We start from the raw sequence: 22,811 nt of genomic DNA on the forward strand, positions 1-22,811 counted from the left end.
CAAGAACAATCCAGTGTTCAGACATAACATCAGATACCGAAAAATACATATCTAAACTTTGAAAGTTAGCTTGCAGGAGAGCTGCATTGAACTCTTATCTTTTCCTGACCCATGAAACAACATACATCCTCGTGTTCTTCAGGAAGAGAAAAACTTCATCCTCCTGAATGAAAATTTGGCAATTTGCTTGCTACACTTGTTTCATAACTGATCATGAGACCTACTAACAAACCCGTGTTGTTCATTTTTTAATTAAATGAAGTCTATTGTATTTGGGAATCTCCTGGAAAATACCTGAAATAAAGTCTTTGATGGTTTTGTGTGAGAAAACAATAGCCTTCTTAAGTCAATACTGCTTATGAAACTAATGCCAATTAGATCCATCAACAGTATCACATAAGGAAGACCTTCCTTTAGAAGAAAGGATACCAACAACTGTTGCAGGAATTACAGAAAATAAACATGCACACAACTTTCACATCCGCAAATCAGTTTTGGGTATCACACTACTGTGACTCCTGCCCTGGAAAAATCATTCCGGGTAGCGCAAGCCTCTCCCAACGCACACGTGGGTGCTGTAGCAACAGTATCTTCACCCCATTCAAACTTTATCCTTCATATGAGCCTCTGACTCTCTTTAAATTGTTTTAGCCAACATCATGGCTCATTCCTTCCAGCCATCTGACCATCCTACGCTCCAGTGACACTCTGTGAGTCAGCGAGTAGTCTGTGCAGCCAGGGCAACACTGCTGACTCCTCCCTGAAACCTCCCTGCACCATTTCTGACACCTCATCTCCGTAGGCGAGGTCAGTGTGGGCGTCCCAAGCTATTAAAATATTTTAGGACTCCCATGCATTAGACTCTCTCTCTCCTCTCTGAACCTAGAAAACAACCAAACTTTATTTCCATCAAATACTTGGAGAGGATAATGCAGATGAATAAATTCACAGCTAGTATTCAAGGAGCAATAAAAAGGACTGATTTACAAACATGGATTTGGTCTTTTTTTACATAAACTATTTTATTACAGCAACATGGAACTAACAAATCACCAAAGTGCTTCAAAAAGCATATGTTTAGACTGGTTTAACAAAATGAGCAGCTAAGAAAACATTACTAGTATGTGGAGAATATATAAAAATCTTTGCTTATCTTGAAGCCTTTTCATTTTAGAACTGAATTCTCTATATAGGCATATATATATATGAGCAAATATTTTATAACACGTGCTGCTTGCTGTTGAGCAGAGGTCCTTCTAAGCGAAACAGAAAATAACCTCAGGTATGTAAAGTCTATACAAATAATCACTGGCAAATATGTATCTAAATTTGAGACATCCATGTGGGGAAAAAAAAAAAAAAAAGGATGCATACAACAAAGTGAGAAAGATCTACGATACACAAAGAGTTCTTAGTTTATGTAGAAACTGTCCAGGTCTCATATGTCTGGAAAACATTTCATCACCAGCTTCAATGCAAGTAAGCAGTGATACAATCTAAACCAGAAAATGAAATATATCCAACTGTCTAATGACAATGGTTGATTAACAGTCTTTTTAAGATCATTCGATTAAATTCGAAACTGGCTGCATTATGGTAATATGTTAGGTATTTTAAACATTAAGTAACAACAAACTTTAGTAACATTAGATTCCGTGATTTGAAGTCTCTTCTAAAACTTGTGATCAGTCACAAGGCTCTATGACTCTTCAGACTACCATTTCACTTAAAGGGAAACTGTTTTCTCCCCTCCAGATATTTATATATTCAGAATGAGCACATATCTACTTAACATAGCTTAACAAAAAGCTACCAAGTCTCACTTTAATTTTTCCATGTGTGACACGCTAATACCTGATGTTGTTTTACACGTGTGCAAACCAAACAATACAATTCCGCTGCTAACAGGAAACACCAACACAGCCCCATGCCTTCTTTTTGTCTGCTATTTCACCGTGACAAAACCAAACATAAATACATACAAACACCTGTACGTGTTTTTGTTTGCTATGCATGATAAAACATGAGCTTTGTATGAGAAAAAAAAAAAAACAACCCACGTTAGAATGATTTGCAAAGTTTAAATAATATCACTCATTGAAGACCAATGTGAAATTGCTAGAATGAAAACCATGATCGGCCATTTTCTAAATATACAAATACAAGGTTAAGTGCAGAAAGGACAAAAGTTATGTTAAGTTTTACTAAGAACAAAAGGTTTATTACCAGTGATCTGAGTTGCTCAAGATCTGTAACCCAAAGTTTCAGTACAGAAGGGCACTAGAGTTTGAAAAGTTTATTTCTAGATTTAATAGTACTCTGAGAAGAAGCTCATGCCTTTGGTCTTTAATGTTGTGCTGCCATATCAATGCTCTGCTCTAAGCACTAACCTCCATGGCCTCAGTATTTCTCAACCTGCAATTCAAAACAAGTGCTAGTAGATTAAATAGAAGACAGAAAGAATATACCCATACCTGTGGATTACATTTTCAAGTAACTACAGCTACTACTAAGAACTTTTTTCTGTGTTTGGGTTGTCATCTGCATATGTGCTCTTCACAATGAGAGTGGTGAAAGAGGGGAGCAGATTTCCCAGAGAGGTTATGGGATCTCTGACCTTGGACAAAATCAAAACTTGACCGGACAAAGTCTTTATCAACCCCATTTAACTTGAGATTAGCATTGTCTTCAGCATGCTGATCATCTGCTCCACCCCAGATGACCAGAGATACCTTCTAACTATATTATTCTACAAATCAATCGCATTGTAACTGGCCAATTTCAAGCCCTGTCTTGCACATTTACAGTCATTAAAGAGCAGATCACAGAGGCCTTCATACATGGGAGGATCCAGAATCCAGCAGAGTCCTTAGCAAACAGCATTGTGGCCATAGTTTTCATCAATGCCACACAGCTTAATGAGGTTACAGAACTCCTGGTGGCCATGCCGAACAAGTCAGTGCTGGAAACCTTTCCAACATCAACTCCAATGTAGCTAAGGCTCTGATGAAATAAAATTGAAAGCAACAAAGCCAGGATAACCACAGCTAATATAAATCAGTCTTGGCACAACACATTAGCCATGTCAAAAGGCTGTGAATAGGGATAGCCAACCCCCACAGTGGAAACAAAAATCTGAGAGATACTGTGAAGGACTTAGACCTGTGAATGTTAAAAGACTATTTTTGACATTCAGAGCAAGTAATAAAGCTCATCAAACTTTGTCATCTGGAAGGAAAACACAAGTAAATTGTCTATATAGGAACAGCTGGCAAAGGATCTTGAATGTGTCCTCATAAATAATGCTGTGGTTAACAGGAAGACCAACTTCATAGAAAGACTAGTAAATATGTTGCCAAAAGTACAAATTCAATAGGATATTGTATTGTTCAGTGTCTCATGATATAGGAATTAGGTTGTGACCTAATGACCCAACAGTGTTCTCTGCAGACTGGAAAAGGACAGTGCTTGTTTTTCTTGACCTGGAAGACATCCTTAAGTCAGTCACTGTAAGGGAAGAAGCTGAAGAAATCAGAGACATTATGTAGTAGTTACATGTCTAAAATGGACTGCAGCAGCATGAGTTATTTCTGCACCTCAGTGTCAAGAGGACACAATGCCATGCAGCAGGAGTCCTGGAGGTCAGATGCCAAGGACATACAACAGACAGAAGGTAGTAAGAGGGACACGGCCTCCATAAGAGTCAACCATACATTCAGGATCCTCTCCCTCTGTAACCGTAGGTGTCATGAAAGAGTGAAACGGCAGCAGCTGCTACGCTTAGGGCAGTTCGGATTTAGCAGAACTTGTGGCTGAGAAAAATAATTTGCTGTATCCATTTGGATCTGTTCCTTTTGCTCATTTTTTTTTGCTCAGGATACCCTAATGAGATCTGCAGGTGAAATCCAACACTAGGATGCTGAGGATCCCTGCAATTTGTAGCCCCTAGGGCCATGGCAAAAGTGGGTTGAGCCAGGGACAAAGTGAAATTAGCCTGCAACATCAATGGGGCCAACATCGTCTAAAAAGCCACCCATCACCTTTACAAGGAGGGATTCTGCAGATACGGGCTTTTCCCCCTCTGTTTGTGGAACTTGAAACTACTGACAACTCTGTGCTTACTGGATTTGTCCAGAGCAGCAGAGATATTCAGAACGCAACTGAATGACAAGATGAATGCTTTGAGGAGGCTGTTTTCAGGAGGGAGATTGTTGTCTACTAACAATTTAAAGAAAAACAGAAAAAAAGGCAAGCTCGGATCTTCATTCACTGAGGAGCTAAAGAGGTCTGGCACTAAGAGGTGACAGGCAAAGTAATTAATAAAGAATTATTTTAAAGGAGAAGGGGATGCAAAAGTGTAGAAGTGAGTCAAGATCATTCTAACAGAATGAATCATAAAAACATAAATTCAGAAAAGAACATGTCCACAATACGCAGTTCCTGTCACCCTGGGTGATTCAGAGGGACAGGCAAGCTCTTAACTAGATCTGCGGCACATCGCAGGGATCCACAACAGAGCAGTTTGGGTGAGCACTGTAAGGATCTCTGACTGTATGTCTGTGGTGTACAATAACCCAGGTCCTGAATAAACATGGGAACAAACTATCACTGAGAGACAAAGTATCATTTCTCATCCGAATTTATGTATGGCTGCAAATGCAATTGCACAGGTAGCTGCTTTGCATATAGGATTGGGGCTATAAAAACATAATTTTTGAGGAAAACAATAAATACTCTGTTAGTTTGTGTATAACTAATGTTAGAAGGGCTTTTTATTTCCAAGTCTAACAGTTCTCAGTTTCACTGCATCAAAGCCACAGAGGTTATAACCAACATAATGCCTGAAGCAGATGATGTTCTTTGTTCCTGTAGCCATTAAAGAGGGAAAAAGCACAGCAATCAACACTTTTCTGTCTTCTATTCAGAAAGCTTTTTGAAAATTTGCTTTCATGGTCACTTTATGAAATCTGTAATAGGCTATGTCAAACAAAAACCCCAGTGTCGCATAAATTCAGCCACCTTTGGTGAACAGTATCTTTTAGTTATACACAACAAAAATACAGTTGTCCATTAATCCCTAACATTCATGTTTCCATGCCAAAATAGGAAATGCAAGACTGGGGGTGGTGGGGGCTGGTGGTGTCTCTATCTGCTGCAGTGCCCACTGTCTGGTAAGAACCACCTATCTAGATACTCACACAGACGTAAGATGGAAGAACCAAGATCTTCATACATATACAAGTGGTCTTTTTCAAAAACAAAAGGATGAGCCACTGACAGGAAAGTGCCTGGAATCTCATTAATTTGACACTTTGTGTTTCCATATGACATTTGAAATGCTATAAGAATACCAAAATGCTGTGCTGCACCGTAAATCCCCACTGAGGTTCAAGCTTGTTGTAACAATTATATCCTTGTTCATGAAACATCTGCTGAAAAATGATACCAGTCCTCTGAAGCAGATTTTGTGAAATTAAATTCTATTTTTAGGACCACTAGCTTGCTCACTTCTAACAGATCTCTTTTCAAGTTCTCTGTCCTACTACTTATTACTAGAGTATTACCAAACTGTGAAGGTAAACGTTATTTCATCTGTATTTTAATCACAAAATGAATTATTTGTTTCACTGCCTTCCAAATGCTGCAGTAAAGAAAGATTTCTTTATTCAGTATTAGTTTTTGATGCTTATTTCCGTTTCACTTATTGACATAGTTTCCCTTTTCTCATGCCTAAATGACTCTTACTTCAAATCCCCCCAAGGTTGCTCTTTTCTTCTTTTCTATTAATTTTAATTTTCCCAAACATTCTATATCATTTTTGAAATGTTTTCTCTGTTTGAAACATATACAGGAAATTTAGGGGTAAATCAGTCTTCTGTGTAGGAACAAAGCTCAGTCTATATGCTGCCAGCAAGTGAACAATAGCAAGTAAAGTCTGCTTTTGTAATAGCATGGCAACATCTTCACGTATGACCCTGAAAGATAAGAGATTTATTTTGAAAGAGAATGGATTACTACTTCTAAAGAATTTTAAAGTATTTAAGAAATATACACAGAAAAAAAGGGATAGCCTAGCCTGAAAGTAAATTTCTAGTATCTTGATAAAATGTCTCTCAAGGGAATTAGTATTTTTTTGTCAGTAAAGTAACAGATTTGTTATTTTGGATAGTATTTAAAATGCGAAGAAAGATTTTTGGGTTTGTGATCAGAGCTTAAATAATCTAGATTCTATGCTGGATCCACCATGCAGCCCACATGTCACACTGGGCAATTTGCCTGATGTCTTCAAACTTATTTCTTTCTCTAAAATGGCATTTATTTTCTCCCACCGAATATTCATCTTGCCTACTTTAGTGTCCATATAATTAAGTCACTGAGGCAACTCACAGAACATCAAGTTCATCACACACTTCATTTACTGCTGGTCTGGGTTTTAAATTGTGAAGTCTGCTACTGTATTTCCATATATAACTAGCTTAACAAGACACCACAATCAAATGGAGGATCTGAGAATTGCAAGCAGACAATACTCCAGAAAGCTTGGCGTCCAGGGATTAAAAACACCTTAACTTTTAAACAAGCATTTGCCTTGTGTAAGAGAATGAACTACTCTAAACTGAAAAATAAATTTGCTATTATCCCTCTAAATAATGATAAAATTCTCTCCATCACAATGGTATTATTTTCTCCCTTTCATTTAACATCTCTTACCTAAATTTTTCAGAATAACTTTTTATTTAACATCCAGTAATGAGTCTGAAACATGAAAACCAAATTGTGTTCCCAATATATTTTCCTAGTGTCAATGCTTTAAACGTTACAGGCATAAACATGCAGCTGACTCTCCATGAGCATGCAGTGTTACTGTTCAAATGTCCTTTAGACTGTGCAATAAAAGCACCACACTCTGCATAAGGAAAGCCAGGCTCAGCACTAGCTCTGTCTACCAGATGTGAATAAAAAGGTAACTAAGAGCTGACAAAAATAAGGCAAAATCTTGAAAAAAATGTATTAAAAGTTCATTCAATAAAATCAGAGCAGAAGTCCTCAAGCACATTAAGTTGGACAATGAAAGACAAAAGCATTATTAAAAAAGTAATGCTGGATGTTCTGAACACATCCTGGCCAAGAATTCAGAACATTATTTCTGTTAGTGTACAAACAGTAAAAAAAGAAAGAAGGAGGGAGAAAAGAACAATTTTCTCTATACCTTACTAGTTGTAGGTTTAAAGCAAACTCCAGTAGCAAACAAAGAGTTATAAAAACAAGAGCAGCCATTTGGAAAATAAGGCAAAAAGGTGGCCAAGGACCAGAGGCCACAATTACTTCACTGTTTTCATGCAGTTTCAACTGTATTTATTTTCTCCATGCCCAGCTAAATAAAACATTTCTGTAAGACCTAGGAATTACATGGAGCTTTCATTCCAAGAATAAAAGCGAAATACTCAAATATGCAAAACAAATGCTCAGAAAACCAAGTGTAATCTGACATGCTACAAAATATAATCAAAGGAAAGTACTGATTTACAGTCACCAAATGGTGAAGGGGTTAGAAATACATCGTTTAGAAGAATACACACACATTTTTCTCATCCATGTTCTCTGAAACATTTGTAAGAGCTTTGCTCCAAAGCAAACAGAACACACAGCACAAGGAATGACACATCTTCCTAAATGAAGAGACCAGATGGAGCAACTTATTTACTTTGCAGTGAGTGTCTGCTTCAGACCTACAATAGTAGGAAGAAGACAGTCTGAATGTGCAAGACAGAGGTGAAGAGAAAAGCGACATATTAATAACCCCCAAAACTATGATGCAGTCAGAGGCGGGTCTTTCAAAAAACTTTGAAGAAATATTTTACATCACTGCTAAGAAAGGAGTAGGTAGCAGGCAGCTTGCATTAGCCAAAGCAACCCAGCAAAAAACCACACAAAGCCTGAATTATCATCTTGGCAACAGAGAAGAGAGGGGTGCTTTAGCAGACGGCAATTAAGGATTTGGCAAGCATCTGGAGGAAAGGAAAGAGTGTGAGTCAAAGATAACGTTAATATCACAAGTCCAGATAACAGAGAAAGATAACGACACAATGAGAAATACATAACAGAGGAATAATGAATTCAGGTAGCAGTACAACATCTACTAGGACCAACAGAAGAAACAAGCAGAAGCGCAGGGAGCTGTGAAAGAACACATTTGGAGCAGAGAATCATCTCTGTAATGTTGAGAGTCATCAAATGTTGGGCAGAGGCAGTAACACACACCCACAAAAGCAGATGATTAACTTTTTGGTTAGGAAGAAACAGAAATAGAGGAAGTTAATGAATGAACTATAAAATATTTTGAAAGAAAACAGGAGAGGGAGGCTTGGAAGTAAAGGTACAATACAGATGAAAAACAGTGACAGGAGACTCAGACAAGGGTGTTTCAGGCTTTGGAACAAATACATGGAAGACTGTTAATTTAACAGAATATCCCCACCTACCTAAATGAAGCAGGAGTTAATCTACTAAGTGTGAACAGCTTGCCTTGTCCTAGTTAATTATTTAACCTTCACTTCTTGCTGAGGGTGAAATACTAAAAGCTTTACAGGTGCTTCACAATTACTACTGGTTAATAGAAGAACTGGACCTGATGAAATACACATTTAGATTCAGTCACCCCTTTGTTTTATCTGTATGTTTAATTTACCCTCTGTATTTCCTTTTGGTAAATAGAAGTATTTTACTTCACATGCTAAAGCACGCAGCAACACTACATGATAATCGAAGAGTTCAGCACTGAACATCTTTTAGAGTCCTTCCTTCACACCATTAAGGAGAGATCTTGGAGCTTGCTTTGTTTTCCCATGATTGACATTATAAACATGTAAGTGGCAGAAAAAATTGAACAATTTAAGATGAAAATGTTCACACTGGTAGGTCACAAGGAGCACAGAAATTTAGCAGTTGCTAAAAAGTTCACTTCAGAACAAAAGCTCAAATGAGTTGCACTATGTCAAGTCAAACAAAAGAAAAGTACACTAAGAAAGAAAACTAACAAAAACTCCTTTTTGCCTCAGTGAGCCTCAAGACTGATTCAGTATCCTCCCTGCCAAAGAAAGCACACAGTGCTGCACACTCTCATGACTCGACTGCAAATCTTGCTTTAACATCTCAACTTCTCAGGTCAAGTGATTTAGATGAAAAAGCTACATATGTTAGTGTTCATGTGATGAAAAACATTCAGTCATGGAACTGAAAAAAAAAAAAAAAAGTATCTGAGCCTGTATTAACCAAAACCTAGGAACTAACATAAAAACCCACATAATTTTCAACAGTTTGTTTTCCACTGATCTCACTGTATGCTAAAATAAGCCTTATGATTTTTGAATGCTCAAAGACAGTGTTACTGGCAATTTCTGAATGGGCCACCATGACCTGCCCTGTTATTAACCAACTGAAAATGAGTATCTGACTAAAATTCCAGTTAAGTTTATTCTTAGTATTTTCCTGAATAACCTTTGAAAATCCTGTGAGGGGATACCATATTTCCCCTGCCTTCTGTTGCAGTAACTGAAGCTTCTGCATGTTCACAACCAGAGGACAGCAGCTCTTCTTGCTCCCAGGACAGAAACAAGATAGCAGAGGGCTGCGAGAGAAATCAAAAGCTAAACAAAGATTAACTACACTGTCTATTTGTTCATAAAAATTCCACGTGTTCATCTGCATTAGGTCAGCTAAAGCTGCATTTTAAAAAAGCCCTTCATAATGTAATTTTCCCAAGTATAAATTGCTGAGGGTTCTACACATGTAGAGAGGCTAACCAGAATTTTGTATGATAAAATACACTCTACTTCGTAGAAGAATGGTTTAGATCAACTTGATCAATATTTCTAGGCACATTCAAAGCAGGAATGTTAGAATGACTCAGTGTTAATATAAGTTATCACCAAAAAGAGGAGCACAGGCGTCATTAAACAAAGTAGGATGGAGAATTCTGGATTTGACTCATTCATAAATAACTGTGTCTCTCACTTTAAATCTCTTTATATTTTGAAAATAAATTTACTGATATTATTAGTTTCACCTTCCAATCCTTGCCTCATTTTCTTTCTGGCTAAATTTTAAACAACATTTGCTTTTAAATTATTAATTGGGAAGATGGTACCTGGTAACTGAACTTGCTGAAGTGAAATTGTTTGGCTTCCTTGAGTTCCTGTTTTCTTTGACCACCAACCAAATTCCAAACTGATAAACAAGCAATTAGGTTATTTTAGCTATGTTACAATTAGCCTAATCCAGTAATGCCTGTTATAGGTGAAATACTGCTGCTTATATATTCAAGGGCCTTTATATTAGAGTCAGAGAGCTACTAAATCCAACCACCCAGAAATAAGAAAAATTAGACATCAATTAGGAACACATACACACAAAAAGGTCAATTTGAGCAATTTTCTCTCTTAAGATGATTTAATAATCTAGTAGGATCATAACATTTAAAAAAAAAAAAATTGTTCTTCATAGAACATCACTAATACCCACTTCAGGAAGTTACTCATGTTCTGCAGCAAGATAACTATGATATCAAAAGTAGTACATCTGGAAGGAAAAATGCAGTACAAAATGAATGCAATATATATTCAGATACTTAATCAGGTCAAAGTGCTCCTTGCTCTCCTAAAAAAGTATGTACTGAAGTCCAATTTCCCTTGGCTTCCCAAAGATCAAACCAACCGCTGAACCAATTCAGTACTCCCATCTCATCACTGCAAGTATAAATGCTATGTGGACTGAAGTGGTACAGGGGAAGAATAGCTGTAAACAGGAAATCTTCAGAGATTCAGCTTCTTTGTGTGCTTTTCATCTGACATTTAATCTACATTTTATGTACTTTATTCTTATCACCTGTAAATCTTCTGCATACTTTTTACATGATGGGTGTTGGACTTCTGAGTGAATAGAGATATTCAAGAATGGAAGATTTGGGTTGGGTTTTGTCCCCTGGAGATCAAAAAGCCAACACCATCAGGTCAAACTTACCACTGAAATTGAATTTACTAAACTCCACGGTTCTATTTTACCTTAGTTTCAGAAATCCACCAAGAAAATAAAGAGCTCTCTCCATGCAATCACTCCAGAAGAACCATTACATCAGGTTTCTATTCATCCCCAGAAAGTGTACCTCTTGTCTAGACTATGTTTTTACTGTTAACTATTTGGTGCTTAGCAAAGAGGCAGGAAAACACAGCATCTCTAACAGAAAACGAGCAGACTTCATAGAAAAACAATGTCATATGATCTCAGAAGCCTCTGAGGGATATAGCAGACCGGAAATGTAGTTATAATTTCTGTAGCTTAAAATTTATTTGCAATAGCAACAACAACAAAGAGTATGAAACATAGCATTCTCATCTTATACGGATACTCCAAACTTATATTTTATTATATACAGCAACAAAGGACAATACAAATAGCCATTAAATTGTGAGCATACAAACAACGTCTAAAGCTTAATGTTTCCCTGTAGTTTGAATGACCTATCTTTTGGTCCCAACAGACAGGTAAACATGTCCACTGGCACTGTTCTACTAAAAAAATAGTACCTTATAGCTAACTAATATGATCAATCAGTACATATGATAGCTACCATAGAGAGAATAGCATGCCATTGATATGATAGGTATTCATATAGAAAGGGTTCTGCAAAAACTGAAGACCTGTACAAGTTAACTTATTCTCCCAACACTCTGAGATCTCTTTCAGAGTCATATAAACTATATTTGCAAACTTTCACATTTAATACCAGGAAAAAACAGAGTAACTATATATGGAATATTTTTTACCTTTAAGATTTAAAACAAAACAAAACAAAAACCATCAGAAAACCCACTACTACCACCTAACGTTCCGTGCTCCACTATTTGTGCATTTCACAGGCAAAATGTTCCCCGGGGGGACCACAGTTACAGCAAGACCTAGTTTTCCACCAGCCAGTATCTGAAACTGTCAGAAGACCAAGGCAAAAATCTGCCTCTTGACTCTTCCCCAGCTGATTGAAAGGTTTACCAGTGGCATCACTGGAATGAAGATTTCATCATAAATCCTGTGTGACTTTAGGGCGCGTAGATTATTAAAGGCACGTCATACTACATGGCAAAATTGCAAAGCCTTTCTTTACAAGGAACAGTTGAATTCTCTTAGACTCTGGACAGATGGCAGGATTTGACTATCACTAAATCAGCTTAGTCAAATACATGACTAGTTCTCTGGCCCAATATTCACTGTGTATTCCTAATGAAATTGCTGAATGAAAAAGGCAATGCGCCAACCTTATAGCAAGTAAACAACAGAAAACCATTTTCTTCCAAGATCAACCTCCTCCTGATGTGCTGTAAATGCTTATAGAAATTACAAAAAGCAAAGCTTCTCTTTAAAAAGTAGCCCATTACAAAACACAAAAGATCAAAACCTGAATTCTACTTCTTTGTGTGTTTATTATTTAATCAAGTGTCTGTTAAGCTGTTTCTTTGTGACTATGAAATAATTCAGGAAAAACAGGAGGTCAGACTGACTGCCACAGAACCACTGTATCAGTGAACAATAATCAATAATCTAAAATAACAGGTCCCTAAAAGGCTGGACATGCAGCTTCTCTGTGAGATAATTCCATCAGCATGGGATGAGCGCTTCACTTACCAGAACTGGCACATAATGCCCAAGCACGACTTGATGCTCACAAGAAAAGATGCATGATTCTACTTTGACTTCTAAAGGCAATCCTGAGTTCCTGTTAGTTCTCTTAACAGCACAAGAAATCAAAAGCTTTAATAGAATTACCAGGTTTGTAATCAAGCATTCACACAGAATTTCATTTTTTCAATGCATAATCAAAACAACTTATTTTGATAGAAGCCCACTCAGTTATATTTTACTATTTCTCATAAAATCATTTTTGCCTGTCCTCCGTGTGCTGACAATTCTTCTCCCTTGTCACCATAAGGTTAATGCTCAGGTAGCAGAATGAAGTAATTATCACTGTGCATGACAAGGATTGTTTGCTGCAGCAATTACCCCTCAATCAGAATGTTACTTTTGTTTACACTCAACAAGGATAAAAAAAAAGAATCCTAGATACTAGTACATGATAAATACACATATTTTACACAGCTTGAATTTTGAGCAGGTAACACACTTTAATGTAGGTGTGGTATTATTTTTAATGAAAAATTATGACACTTCTTTTGAAATTCTAACATCCTGTGCTTAAATACATGCTCTCATTTTCATCAGCATGACAGAGGTAGTTGATTTTGTTTGCATCTACCCAGTGAATTAACAAATATATTCCTCTTTATACCAAAGTGAACACAGTATCCTTATAACCTATATATTTATTTCCCTAAATTTTTAACTGAAATATAGTCAATATTTCAAGTTCCCAATGAAAAGGTAAAAAAAGCAATTTTAGCTCCATAGACAAGTATTATAACTTTCACTGTGTATTAAGATTTTTAATAATTAGAGATACATATAACTGATAGCTCATGAATAAAATTTGCATACAGAGCACATGAAGGCTCAATAAAACACTTCTACAGTTGATTCCTTTTGTGATTTGACATGAGCTGAATGGTGTTGAACAATTTATTCACCATTGTTCAGGACAGGCTATTTAATTAATTTTTGACTTCTAAACAAATGGGAGAGGTTGCACCTATCTTTATATTACATACATACTGGCTAACTGCATTAATCATGCACAACAGGCTTGTGATCAGTTAGGTGGGTCTTTTCAAATACACAGCAATTAAAACCTTCCTACGTATGAATCACTTAGTATTCACAGAATACTTTCAATATGGAGTACTAAATGTTTACAAATAAGGCTGGCATATTTTAAATAATCTTCACCACCTTGGTTGAGACAACTAAGGAACACTATTATTATATATGTAACAGTCATGGACAGATGTAGATTAAATAAAATCACTTTATTCCTTACTCCCATCTTCCCATTATGGCTATGGCATCTAGACTCTGAACTTGACACAGCACTCATACTGCTAGCTTGAAATAATGGTGTATCAATTCAGGATAGCTTACATGTTTTGCAAAAATGTTATGACTGTTATTAGTCACAACTTTAAGAAGTTTAACACAAATTCTAAGACCTTCAATCAGGCCACGCTCTTTTCCACAGGAATCAAAAAAGTGAGACAGGCTGTGTCTGCTGAATTCCTAGTTCTGAAAAACACAAACATCATCAACTCCAAATCTAAAGCTGCAGCCCCAAAGGAATTTTGGAGGAGGAAAAAGCCACTGACTCCTTCATAGCCTCCTTCAAAATGACAATTATAAACAGAAGAGTTAATATGCTAATGGTCATTGTGCTGCTTATTAGAGACAATTTAAAATGAAGCTTCTGACTCCCAGGAAATTCTAATCTGCTTTTCTTTCCAACTATCAACAAAAAAATATTTTTAAAAGATCAAAAGAAAAAAAAAAATCTTTTCCCAGGGAAGATGAAGTATAACATACCCAACTGACTCTCACTAGACATTTTCAGTTGAAATAAAAGCACTTTTAACTTACCCAAAACGAAATATTTTACATTTTGTTAAAAATAATTTAACAGGGGTTTATTATTATCTGTATTTTTAGTGCTGGGGCCTTTCATCACCTTCCATTAAACAACACAAGACGAAACTGTAAACAATATTTAGTATGCAAAGCAAATGACACACTGGATTATAATTTGTAAGTAAGGTATTAGATTTATGAACTGAGATTTTACAAATGCTGATACAAAACCAAGATGTGTTTGCTTAAACTGAGCCACAGGAAGAAACAAAATGTGCCTACTTCCAATTTCTGTACTTACGTCAGTTAGGAATTACTCCTTACGGTGTGTCCTGCTGAAAGGACATTTCCCTTTTTTTATTAAGGCTTGCAAAAATCTGGATGGCCTTAGCATTATACTGTTTGTAGTTGAATTAGCTGGCCTTTCATTTTGTCTTTAAACATGAACAGTTTATCCATGTATAAACCACACAGTAACAGCAGTTTGTCACTTTCATATATATTATTGATGAGAAAACAGATAACCCACCAATTAAGATTCATGCACTTGCCTCATCTCCAGGCTCAGCCCCAGGTACTGATGGAATAGTTGAAGTAAAAACTCAGTTTTACATTTCAAAGGAGGTTCAAAGGCAGTGAGAAAAGACTGCCCTGCAAAGGACACTGAAACCGTATTTATTGCTAGAAAAGTTTTTTTAAGGAGTAGACTGTCTTATTTACTCTGTACGATAATAAAAATTATACTATGTGTCCTCATCTTGTTCAGCAAGACATTCTACTTAGTTTTCCTTTCAGTCTTGGATTAAATCTACAAATCTGACAAAATGATAGTTCGAACATTCTTAGAATATTAGTCACAGCTTAGTATCAAAGATACACAAATAATGGTCGAGATATAAATCAAGCAGATTTAACAGGATTTGTGTTTCTGTTGCTACCCCAGCAAGACATACAACAGTATTTCTTGGGCCTCAAAATATTGTCAAGTGATAAATTAAAGAAAATATTAAAAATATCTGAAATCGGGATGTGTTTAGATGGACCAACACCACTGAGATCACTTGTCTTCTCTGCTTCCATCCAAATTCTTGGGTTGTCAAAAATCACCAAGTAATTCCATAAACTTATTCATTCCACAACCTACTAGCCCTTTCTGAAGCAAGTATAACAAGAGAATTTATCCAACAGAAATTATCTAAAATAAAATATTCTGCTGCAAACACCTATTTTAAAGAAATTAACATCAAATGAGATTACATTATCTTCGTAAGGTATCTCTAACCTTGTTTCTGGAAAACTGCATGGCCTTTCTTTCCTCTGTTTCTGAACATAAGACTAATTCATGCAGCTGTTAATGAAAGTCATAAACACAAGAGACATTTCAAGATACAACTTTGCAATGATAACTCCGCATTTATAAATGTATCATATTTACACTATAAGTTAATGAAAAATTGGTGAGCTAAATCAGAACTAGCAGAGAGCACAAAATAGTTCTTACCTCCATTTCTGTGCAGTGTAAACGGCTCGATTTATCTGTAATGTGAAAAAAAAGTTTTCAGAATAAGTAAAAGACTATAGACAAATAAAAGTAAAAACTTGAGTAACTTTTTTGAGTAACTTCCACATATTCTTTGCCTTACTTTAAATCATACATTTCAATAATGCTTCCATTATATATGCATCATAGAATTAACAACAAGAAGGCCCTGCCCTTTTTATTTGGATCCTTCACAATACTCCTTTTTAAAAGGATGTGTCTTTAATGCCAGGCTTCATTATTTAAATTGTGTGACTGATGCTTGGCCATAGAGGGAACATGAAAACATGTTGGCTTAAATTAAGCAAAAGCAAATAATTATTTCAAGAGAAAAAACAACCTTAATTCAAAAACCAGGGAAAAGCTACTGTTTCATCTGATACTTCTGGGATATCAAAGAGTTCAAAAACAACACGACGCTCAAGCAAATTAAAGTTGAAGCATTACTGTAATATTTTTATAAATCCCTCTTGTTAATTTCTGCATCTCCTCCAAGTTCAGAAACATCACTCTGGAATTTATATAACACAGAAAAATTCCGTTTCTGAATTGTTTCATCAAATTAAAACCTCATTTTCTCAAAGACAAACCACTTTAGTGTAAGTGGCTTGACAGCTTACAAAAAATAAGACAAATTTCACAGCATATTAGGAAGGTACCATTTCACTAAAAGCAAAAAGCTTATCATTTCATATTCATAATTCATATCAAAGTAGGGTGAAGTAATTCTGATAGGATGATTTTCTATTGAAAAAAGGATATTCAAGAAAGTCAAGTATTCCACAGAAATATATCCATTTCAAAGGGGCACTACCCAAAACTTTAATTTCAGAATGCACAGATACTGAATTTTACTCTTTTCCTCTTGGCTTTTTAGCTGCATTGCACCCACACTGCTAGTTTAAAATCTACGACTTTGGGCCTAATGGCACTCACCCGAGGCAACGCGTGACACAATTCTGAGTCCCCACATACTCAAAAACTAGAACAGCACATGTTCACTTGACTGTGCATATACTGAGAGTGTATGTTACAGGTAATGGTTGCTGAACATCACCCGGTGTGGCCAAAGGATTTACTGCAATAGTTTGGAAAAGCCCGCAATTTGTCGCCATAACTGGAGGGACTGTTTTATCAGATTGCCTGGCAAGTCCAAGGAAGCTCAACCAACTGGTTAGCATAATGTCTGCACAGAGGATTGATCATGATGACTTAATATGTTAAATCTGAACGGCACGCAAAACTGTCGGCACTAAGGAAGACTCACCTGCATAGAAAAAAGATTAATTTTTCATATTGAACTGGTCACCTTCTCTTTGAAGCTAAAGGCTAAACACATCCTAATGAATAGAAAACATCGACTGAACAGTGAAAGTTGTTTACCTTCATTCTGAACTGTTGCCAATGCAAGCTGAAGGCTTAGCACTGGTGTCTGACTTCAAAGTGAAGAAGACTGACTTAAAAAGGTAGCTTTTGCATCACGTATCTTCTTTTCAAAAGGACTCATGATTCTGGCTGATTCACTTCAAGATGCACATACATTTTTTTTTTGCATTTAAAATGGGAACATTAATGTGATTGTTATAAATAATAAATGGAAGAAATTAACTCAGGAAATTTTGTAATACTCATACGATTATTAGCAGATTTATTAATATTGGGGGCTATTTCTGGGAAACTCAAGTGACAGACGACCAAACCAAAGTATCTCCATGATGCAGGATCATACTACACTGATTCACAGAAATGGAGTCAAGATGGGGAAAAAAAGTGTGTTGTCTTTTTTTGAAGAAAAATACAACTTTTTTTTTTTTTTTCTAAATTACTGCTTCAGAAAAAAGTACTCATTTTAAACCTGTAATGATGCAGTGGAATACAGAAGGCCAGCAATGTTTGCAATCACTGATAATTTAAAATATCTTGATTTGCTCCTATGATCTAATGGAACAGGAGTTAAACTGTCTATTAGATCCTCTCAGCGGCACAGACACAAAGTACTCATTGCACTGCTGAGATCCTATGAAGATCCTTTTAATAGAAGTCCTAACCAAGACCTGAAGCATGAAAACAAATAAATCATACCAGACCAAAATAAGTAAGGCAAAATTTGGATTTCTAAAAGGAATAGCAAGAAGCTTATCTAACAAGCCCCTTTGATAGATCTTCCTTCAGAAACTTCTATGAAAGCTGTTCTTCAAGGAAAAGCACTCATTCTGGAAACTTTCCTTTTTTCATTTATGGTACTATCAAAATCTACTACTGCTTTCAGAGCAAATCATAATTTGCTTTTTGTTTTGTTATAAAAATATAGGGAACATCTTAAACTGGATTATTTATCCCCATTCATACCAGTATTTTAAAAAACAGTATTATTGTTATGATTCCACATGCTGGGGAAGGAAGGTGGAATGGTAAGTAGTTTAAGTCTCACACCAGCAAAAATGCACCGCAGACAGTATTCTAGACAGGTGCAAAGTACTAATTGACTTACATTTTAATGTATACTGCATTATGGTAATTATTAACCATACCATTCCATACACCTCTGTACCTTGAGTCCACTTAGCAGATTTCCCTGAGCTGTTGGCACTGACTTATGGACGCCCTTCATCAGGAATTTCCTACACTTCTGAAGAGGCCAGCATTTAACAATATTGACCCAAGAAACATGCACCCTACTTGCATCAAGCCTGAAATGAATTTGCTTTTGTATGGCCTATGCAAGCCAGTTTACTTATACTGGCTGGAAGCAGAAATTTCTCTTCAGCTGACATGACTGAAAAAGCAGAACGTCTTAAATGTAGCCTAAGGGTCACACTTTCTGCATTTGACTGGGAGAATAAAAGAACATCCCTGTAAGAAGTAACAGAATAGTCTCTGTCTGCAAGCAGTATTAAGTGCTTATCTGGTAAATAGGTGAAGACTTATAAAATTATTTCAGCTTCTGCTTCTTAACATAGATGCAGACTGCTCCAGACTTCACAACCATTCAACTAGATCCTAATCTGTGCAGCATTTTCACCACTCTTACTGCCAAAAAAGATTCAACAGTATTTTTCCATGACAGTTTTCAAAAGTGATTAATGCATTCAATTACTAGTAAATAGCATAACTTTAACTGTCAAGTTAACTTCAATTTACAAACAAGCTATACTCTGAAAGATTATATGATTTTTTCACTTAGATTGTTGAAATGCAAAAAAAATGAACAGTTATTGCAAGGAAAGAGCCTTAAATTGGAGGTTTCCTGTATCTCTGAAAACAGTCCTCAGAGAGACATATTTGCCACCAAAAAAAAAGAAACCCCAAAACATGACATTCATTTTCCATTCCTCAAAATTTCTACTTGAAAATTATTCTTATTTCAAACTCTTAACAGGAGGTGTCCTGCCAAATTTTCATCAGGCATTAGGGCACACTGTCTCATCCCTCAAGGCAGGAGCTTCAGGCTGCTATTTAGACTGGAAAAAATAATTCTTTTCACAAAATCTCCCAGAATGCTGTTAAAAAAAGACTATACTCAATTTATCTATAGCCTGTGCTTCACTGAAGCACTATTTCCTGGCCTTCCAAGGATTAACAGGTCATGGTTAGAAAGGGTCTTCATAGATTTAAAAACAAAGAGCAAGCATATTATGTACTGCTGCCAACAGCAAGAAGCACACATTTAAGACCGAATTTTAAAGGCAAAATAGATAATTCAGCATGTTAAAGTGGACTGACACAGGATATTTGTAAGAAAGCATGCAGGACGTGCAAAACCATTTGCACTCTGCTATCCGACACAAAATTAAGCTACAGAGTTGATGTTAGTGATGTGACACCACAATCTCAGAGCCGCTGTTTCAGCTGTAACCAGCTGCTCTAACAGCCCTGCATTTTAGAGCCTCAGAGCATCTTCCTAGCCTTCCTCTAGGGGCTCAGATTCCTCTGCATAGATCCAAAAGCATTTGCTTCCAGACAACTTCTTGCAGAACTGATATTATTAGCACTTGATTTTTCAGGCAACAGCGTAGCTGATGTAGACCTTAGCAACAAACCCGAAACTCACTTTGTTTTCAAGACTAATATTCTAATTCAATGCCACAGCCCATTTCTGCAGGTTGTGTGTGAAATCAAGCTGGTACTTCCACGATAGCAGAATTCAAGCTGCCTTCAGAAAAGACAGCCACTGCCCATAGGTACTGGAGGACAGCGGAAGAAGGTGACCAAAGAAAGAACACAGAAGCTAATCAAAGGAAAGGGAGCAAGGAAGAACACAGGAGTCACTAACTCAAGATCCTTAAATTGAACAGTCTTTAGACAGGCCCCCAAATTAATGGTAAGTTGAATTTTATTTCTTTCTAGCTTTTCAAGAGGGACCGTAGCTACAATAGTAAGCTTTTCCCTGCCCTTAAGAGAACGAGGAGCTCCTTTAAAAAAAGTAAAAAAAGTTTAGACTCGCATTTAATCGTCTGATTGCAGGAACTGGACCATGAGTTACCAAATCTGACTGTCAATCAGTCAATACAAGAGTCAAGATTAGTACCAATAAAAGGAAAGGAAAAGAATGCAGAAAGCAAAGGTGACCAAGCAACATAAGGAAAAGAGATGAATATGCAAAAACAGGATTCATAATTAAATGAAGGGGAAAATATTGATGTAGCAAGAGTGAACCAGACTTCTGACAGAGGACAGATGTTACAAGATAAACAGAGAAGGACAGAGAAATCTTGCATAATAAAAAGAAACAGAAAAAAGTGAAAACTACAAAGACAAATTAGGTAAAGTATAGTTTAGGAGTAGAAGACATCAGGCTGCAGGGACGAAGGTCAAGAGCAGCAAGAACACAAGGAAATGGAAGGAAGCATACTGGATTAGGAGAGGTAATCAGAGACCTATCAGAGCAGCGAGCACAGAGACCCATGTTTTTAAGTAAAACACTTAGACTTTGAGGATCAACATGGCCTTCCTTTAAACTGTGTAATTAGAAGGCAACAACAAATGGAATAAGTTTTTACAGCTTGTCGCTTTTTGGATCTGATTAATGATTTCTCTATCAGCCTACGGTTGATGATTTAGAAATTGCATGCCTCATTTTTCTAGAGGAAAAAGGAAAGAGAAAGAAATTCATAAGAAACAAGAAAAATTCTTAGAGAAGTTACTAGACCGAAAGCAGCCAGAACTTTCCTTCCTTGCATCAACTTTTTTTTCATGCCTTCATCTTTCTCCATGCAACGTTTCACTGAAGTCACTCCTCATTTTGTACTGTCATAAGCCATCCTCTTGTACATTGCACAAAGCAAAGGTACTAATAGGTCTTCAGTGTTAATACACAGTTAAATTTTATGATAAAAATTATTTAAAAATAATCTTTAATTCCAAATTAACAAATCCATACTACCTTAGTGCTACCTTCCAAGATACAATTAAATGGTCACTCTTTGTCTTGTCCCATTTCTACTCTGCACAAGAAAACTAGCTGTGGTCACTGTACAATTCTTTCTATGTTCCAATGCTCAACCTCTTTAGCAAACCTGTAAGTTTACCTAGGGATCACATCAATTTTTGTTAGTTTAAAATAAATACTGAGGTAGATACACATCTCTCAGTGCTACTGAGCTCTATTTGTAGCTGCCAGTCTCTTCTCAGATGTTTACGTACAGATACTACATTCACTTTCCTCTGGTCTGTCCAGATATCAACCCTTCCCAGAAAGTGAATTTGCAGAGTTCACTTGTCTTAATTTTCAACTTTTTTTAAAAGTTCTGTCACTCTAATCATATTCTAATTTTTTCCAGGACCTATCCACATGCCTGCTCATTCAACAAGTATGTGTGCTTGTGGCAGAATTCTGATCCCATTGAAGTCACTGGTAGTTTCTGCCATCATGTTTGATGGATCCAGAGTTTCAAGCAGTTTACAGTTTTTCTAAACTGGTAACGCAGCACTGTTGGATCAGTTAAGAACTTTCACCAGCTGATAATAAACTCTCTCAAGTAGATGAAAACAGTTCTCTTAATTCTTTTCTACCTCAGCTATGTCTCTGCAGTCTTGTATTTACACTGTACAAACTGACTGATCTCCTTTTGTTCCTCTTAAATTGCTCGGTAATAAAATTCAATAACATAGCTGTGCGTGTCTTGCAAACTAACTTATGGTTTTATCAGGAATAGAACAATATTTGTTTTGTCTCCTTAACAGATCCAGTGCTGTAATGTGATAAATTAACTCAGAAACAAAGAGTGAACACTCTCCAGTTTCCTTTTAACAGGTATTATGAAAAAGCTTCCCTGCTTTTATAAAGATATATTCATTGCCAACATGGATCCAGGATATTATGTACCTTTAACCCTCTTGTCACCTGCAACACACCTACCACACAGCTGGCAAACGCAGTCACTCACACTCGGGCCATGAGGGTCATTTTCACTCCCTGTCGCTCTGATCACATCGTGCTCTCTGAATCTTCCTGTTAAAGGTGTGCACTCTCTCTCTGTCACATCATACACTGCTACTGTCTTCATTTTCAAAGCCCTTCTCATGCTACCCAAGTCTTACCCATCACCTCTCACTGGGTACTGTGGAGCAAACTGTCACCTCCAGTCAGCCCCTGAAGTTGCACTCCATTACTATTACTGGGGTTTTTTTTAAAAAAAAAAAGCACCTTTGTGCTTTCTCCAGTCATGCCCCATAGGGACATCACATTAATTCTCTGCAACATTATGGCAGA

At 36.6% G+C, this 22,811-nt stretch overlaps 1 protein-coding gene across 3 annotated transcripts in view; it reads right to left on the reverse strand.

Annotated features, from left to right (window-relative positions):
- The window catches only part of SPIRE1 (spire type actin nucleation factor 1), a 133,123-nt gene that overhangs the window by 104,221 nt on the left and 6,091 nt on the right, over positions 1-22,811 (reverse strand). For all 3 annotated transcript variants that reach the window (XM_074899269.1, XM_074899268.1, XM_074899267.1), the window contains exon 2: positions 16,061-16,095. In XM_074899269.1, the coding sequence (XP_074755370.1) occupies positions 16,061-16,095 (35 nt within the window). The remainder of the gene's footprint in view (positions 1-16,060; positions 16,096-22,811) is intronic.

Source organism: Athene noctua, chromosome 2 (assembly GCF_965140245.1).
Source record: "Athene noctua chromosome 2, bAthNoc1.hap1.1, whole genome shotgun sequence".
Classification (NCBI taxonomy): domain Eukaryota; kingdom Metazoa; phylum Chordata; class Aves; order Strigiformes; family Strigidae; genus Athene; species Athene noctua.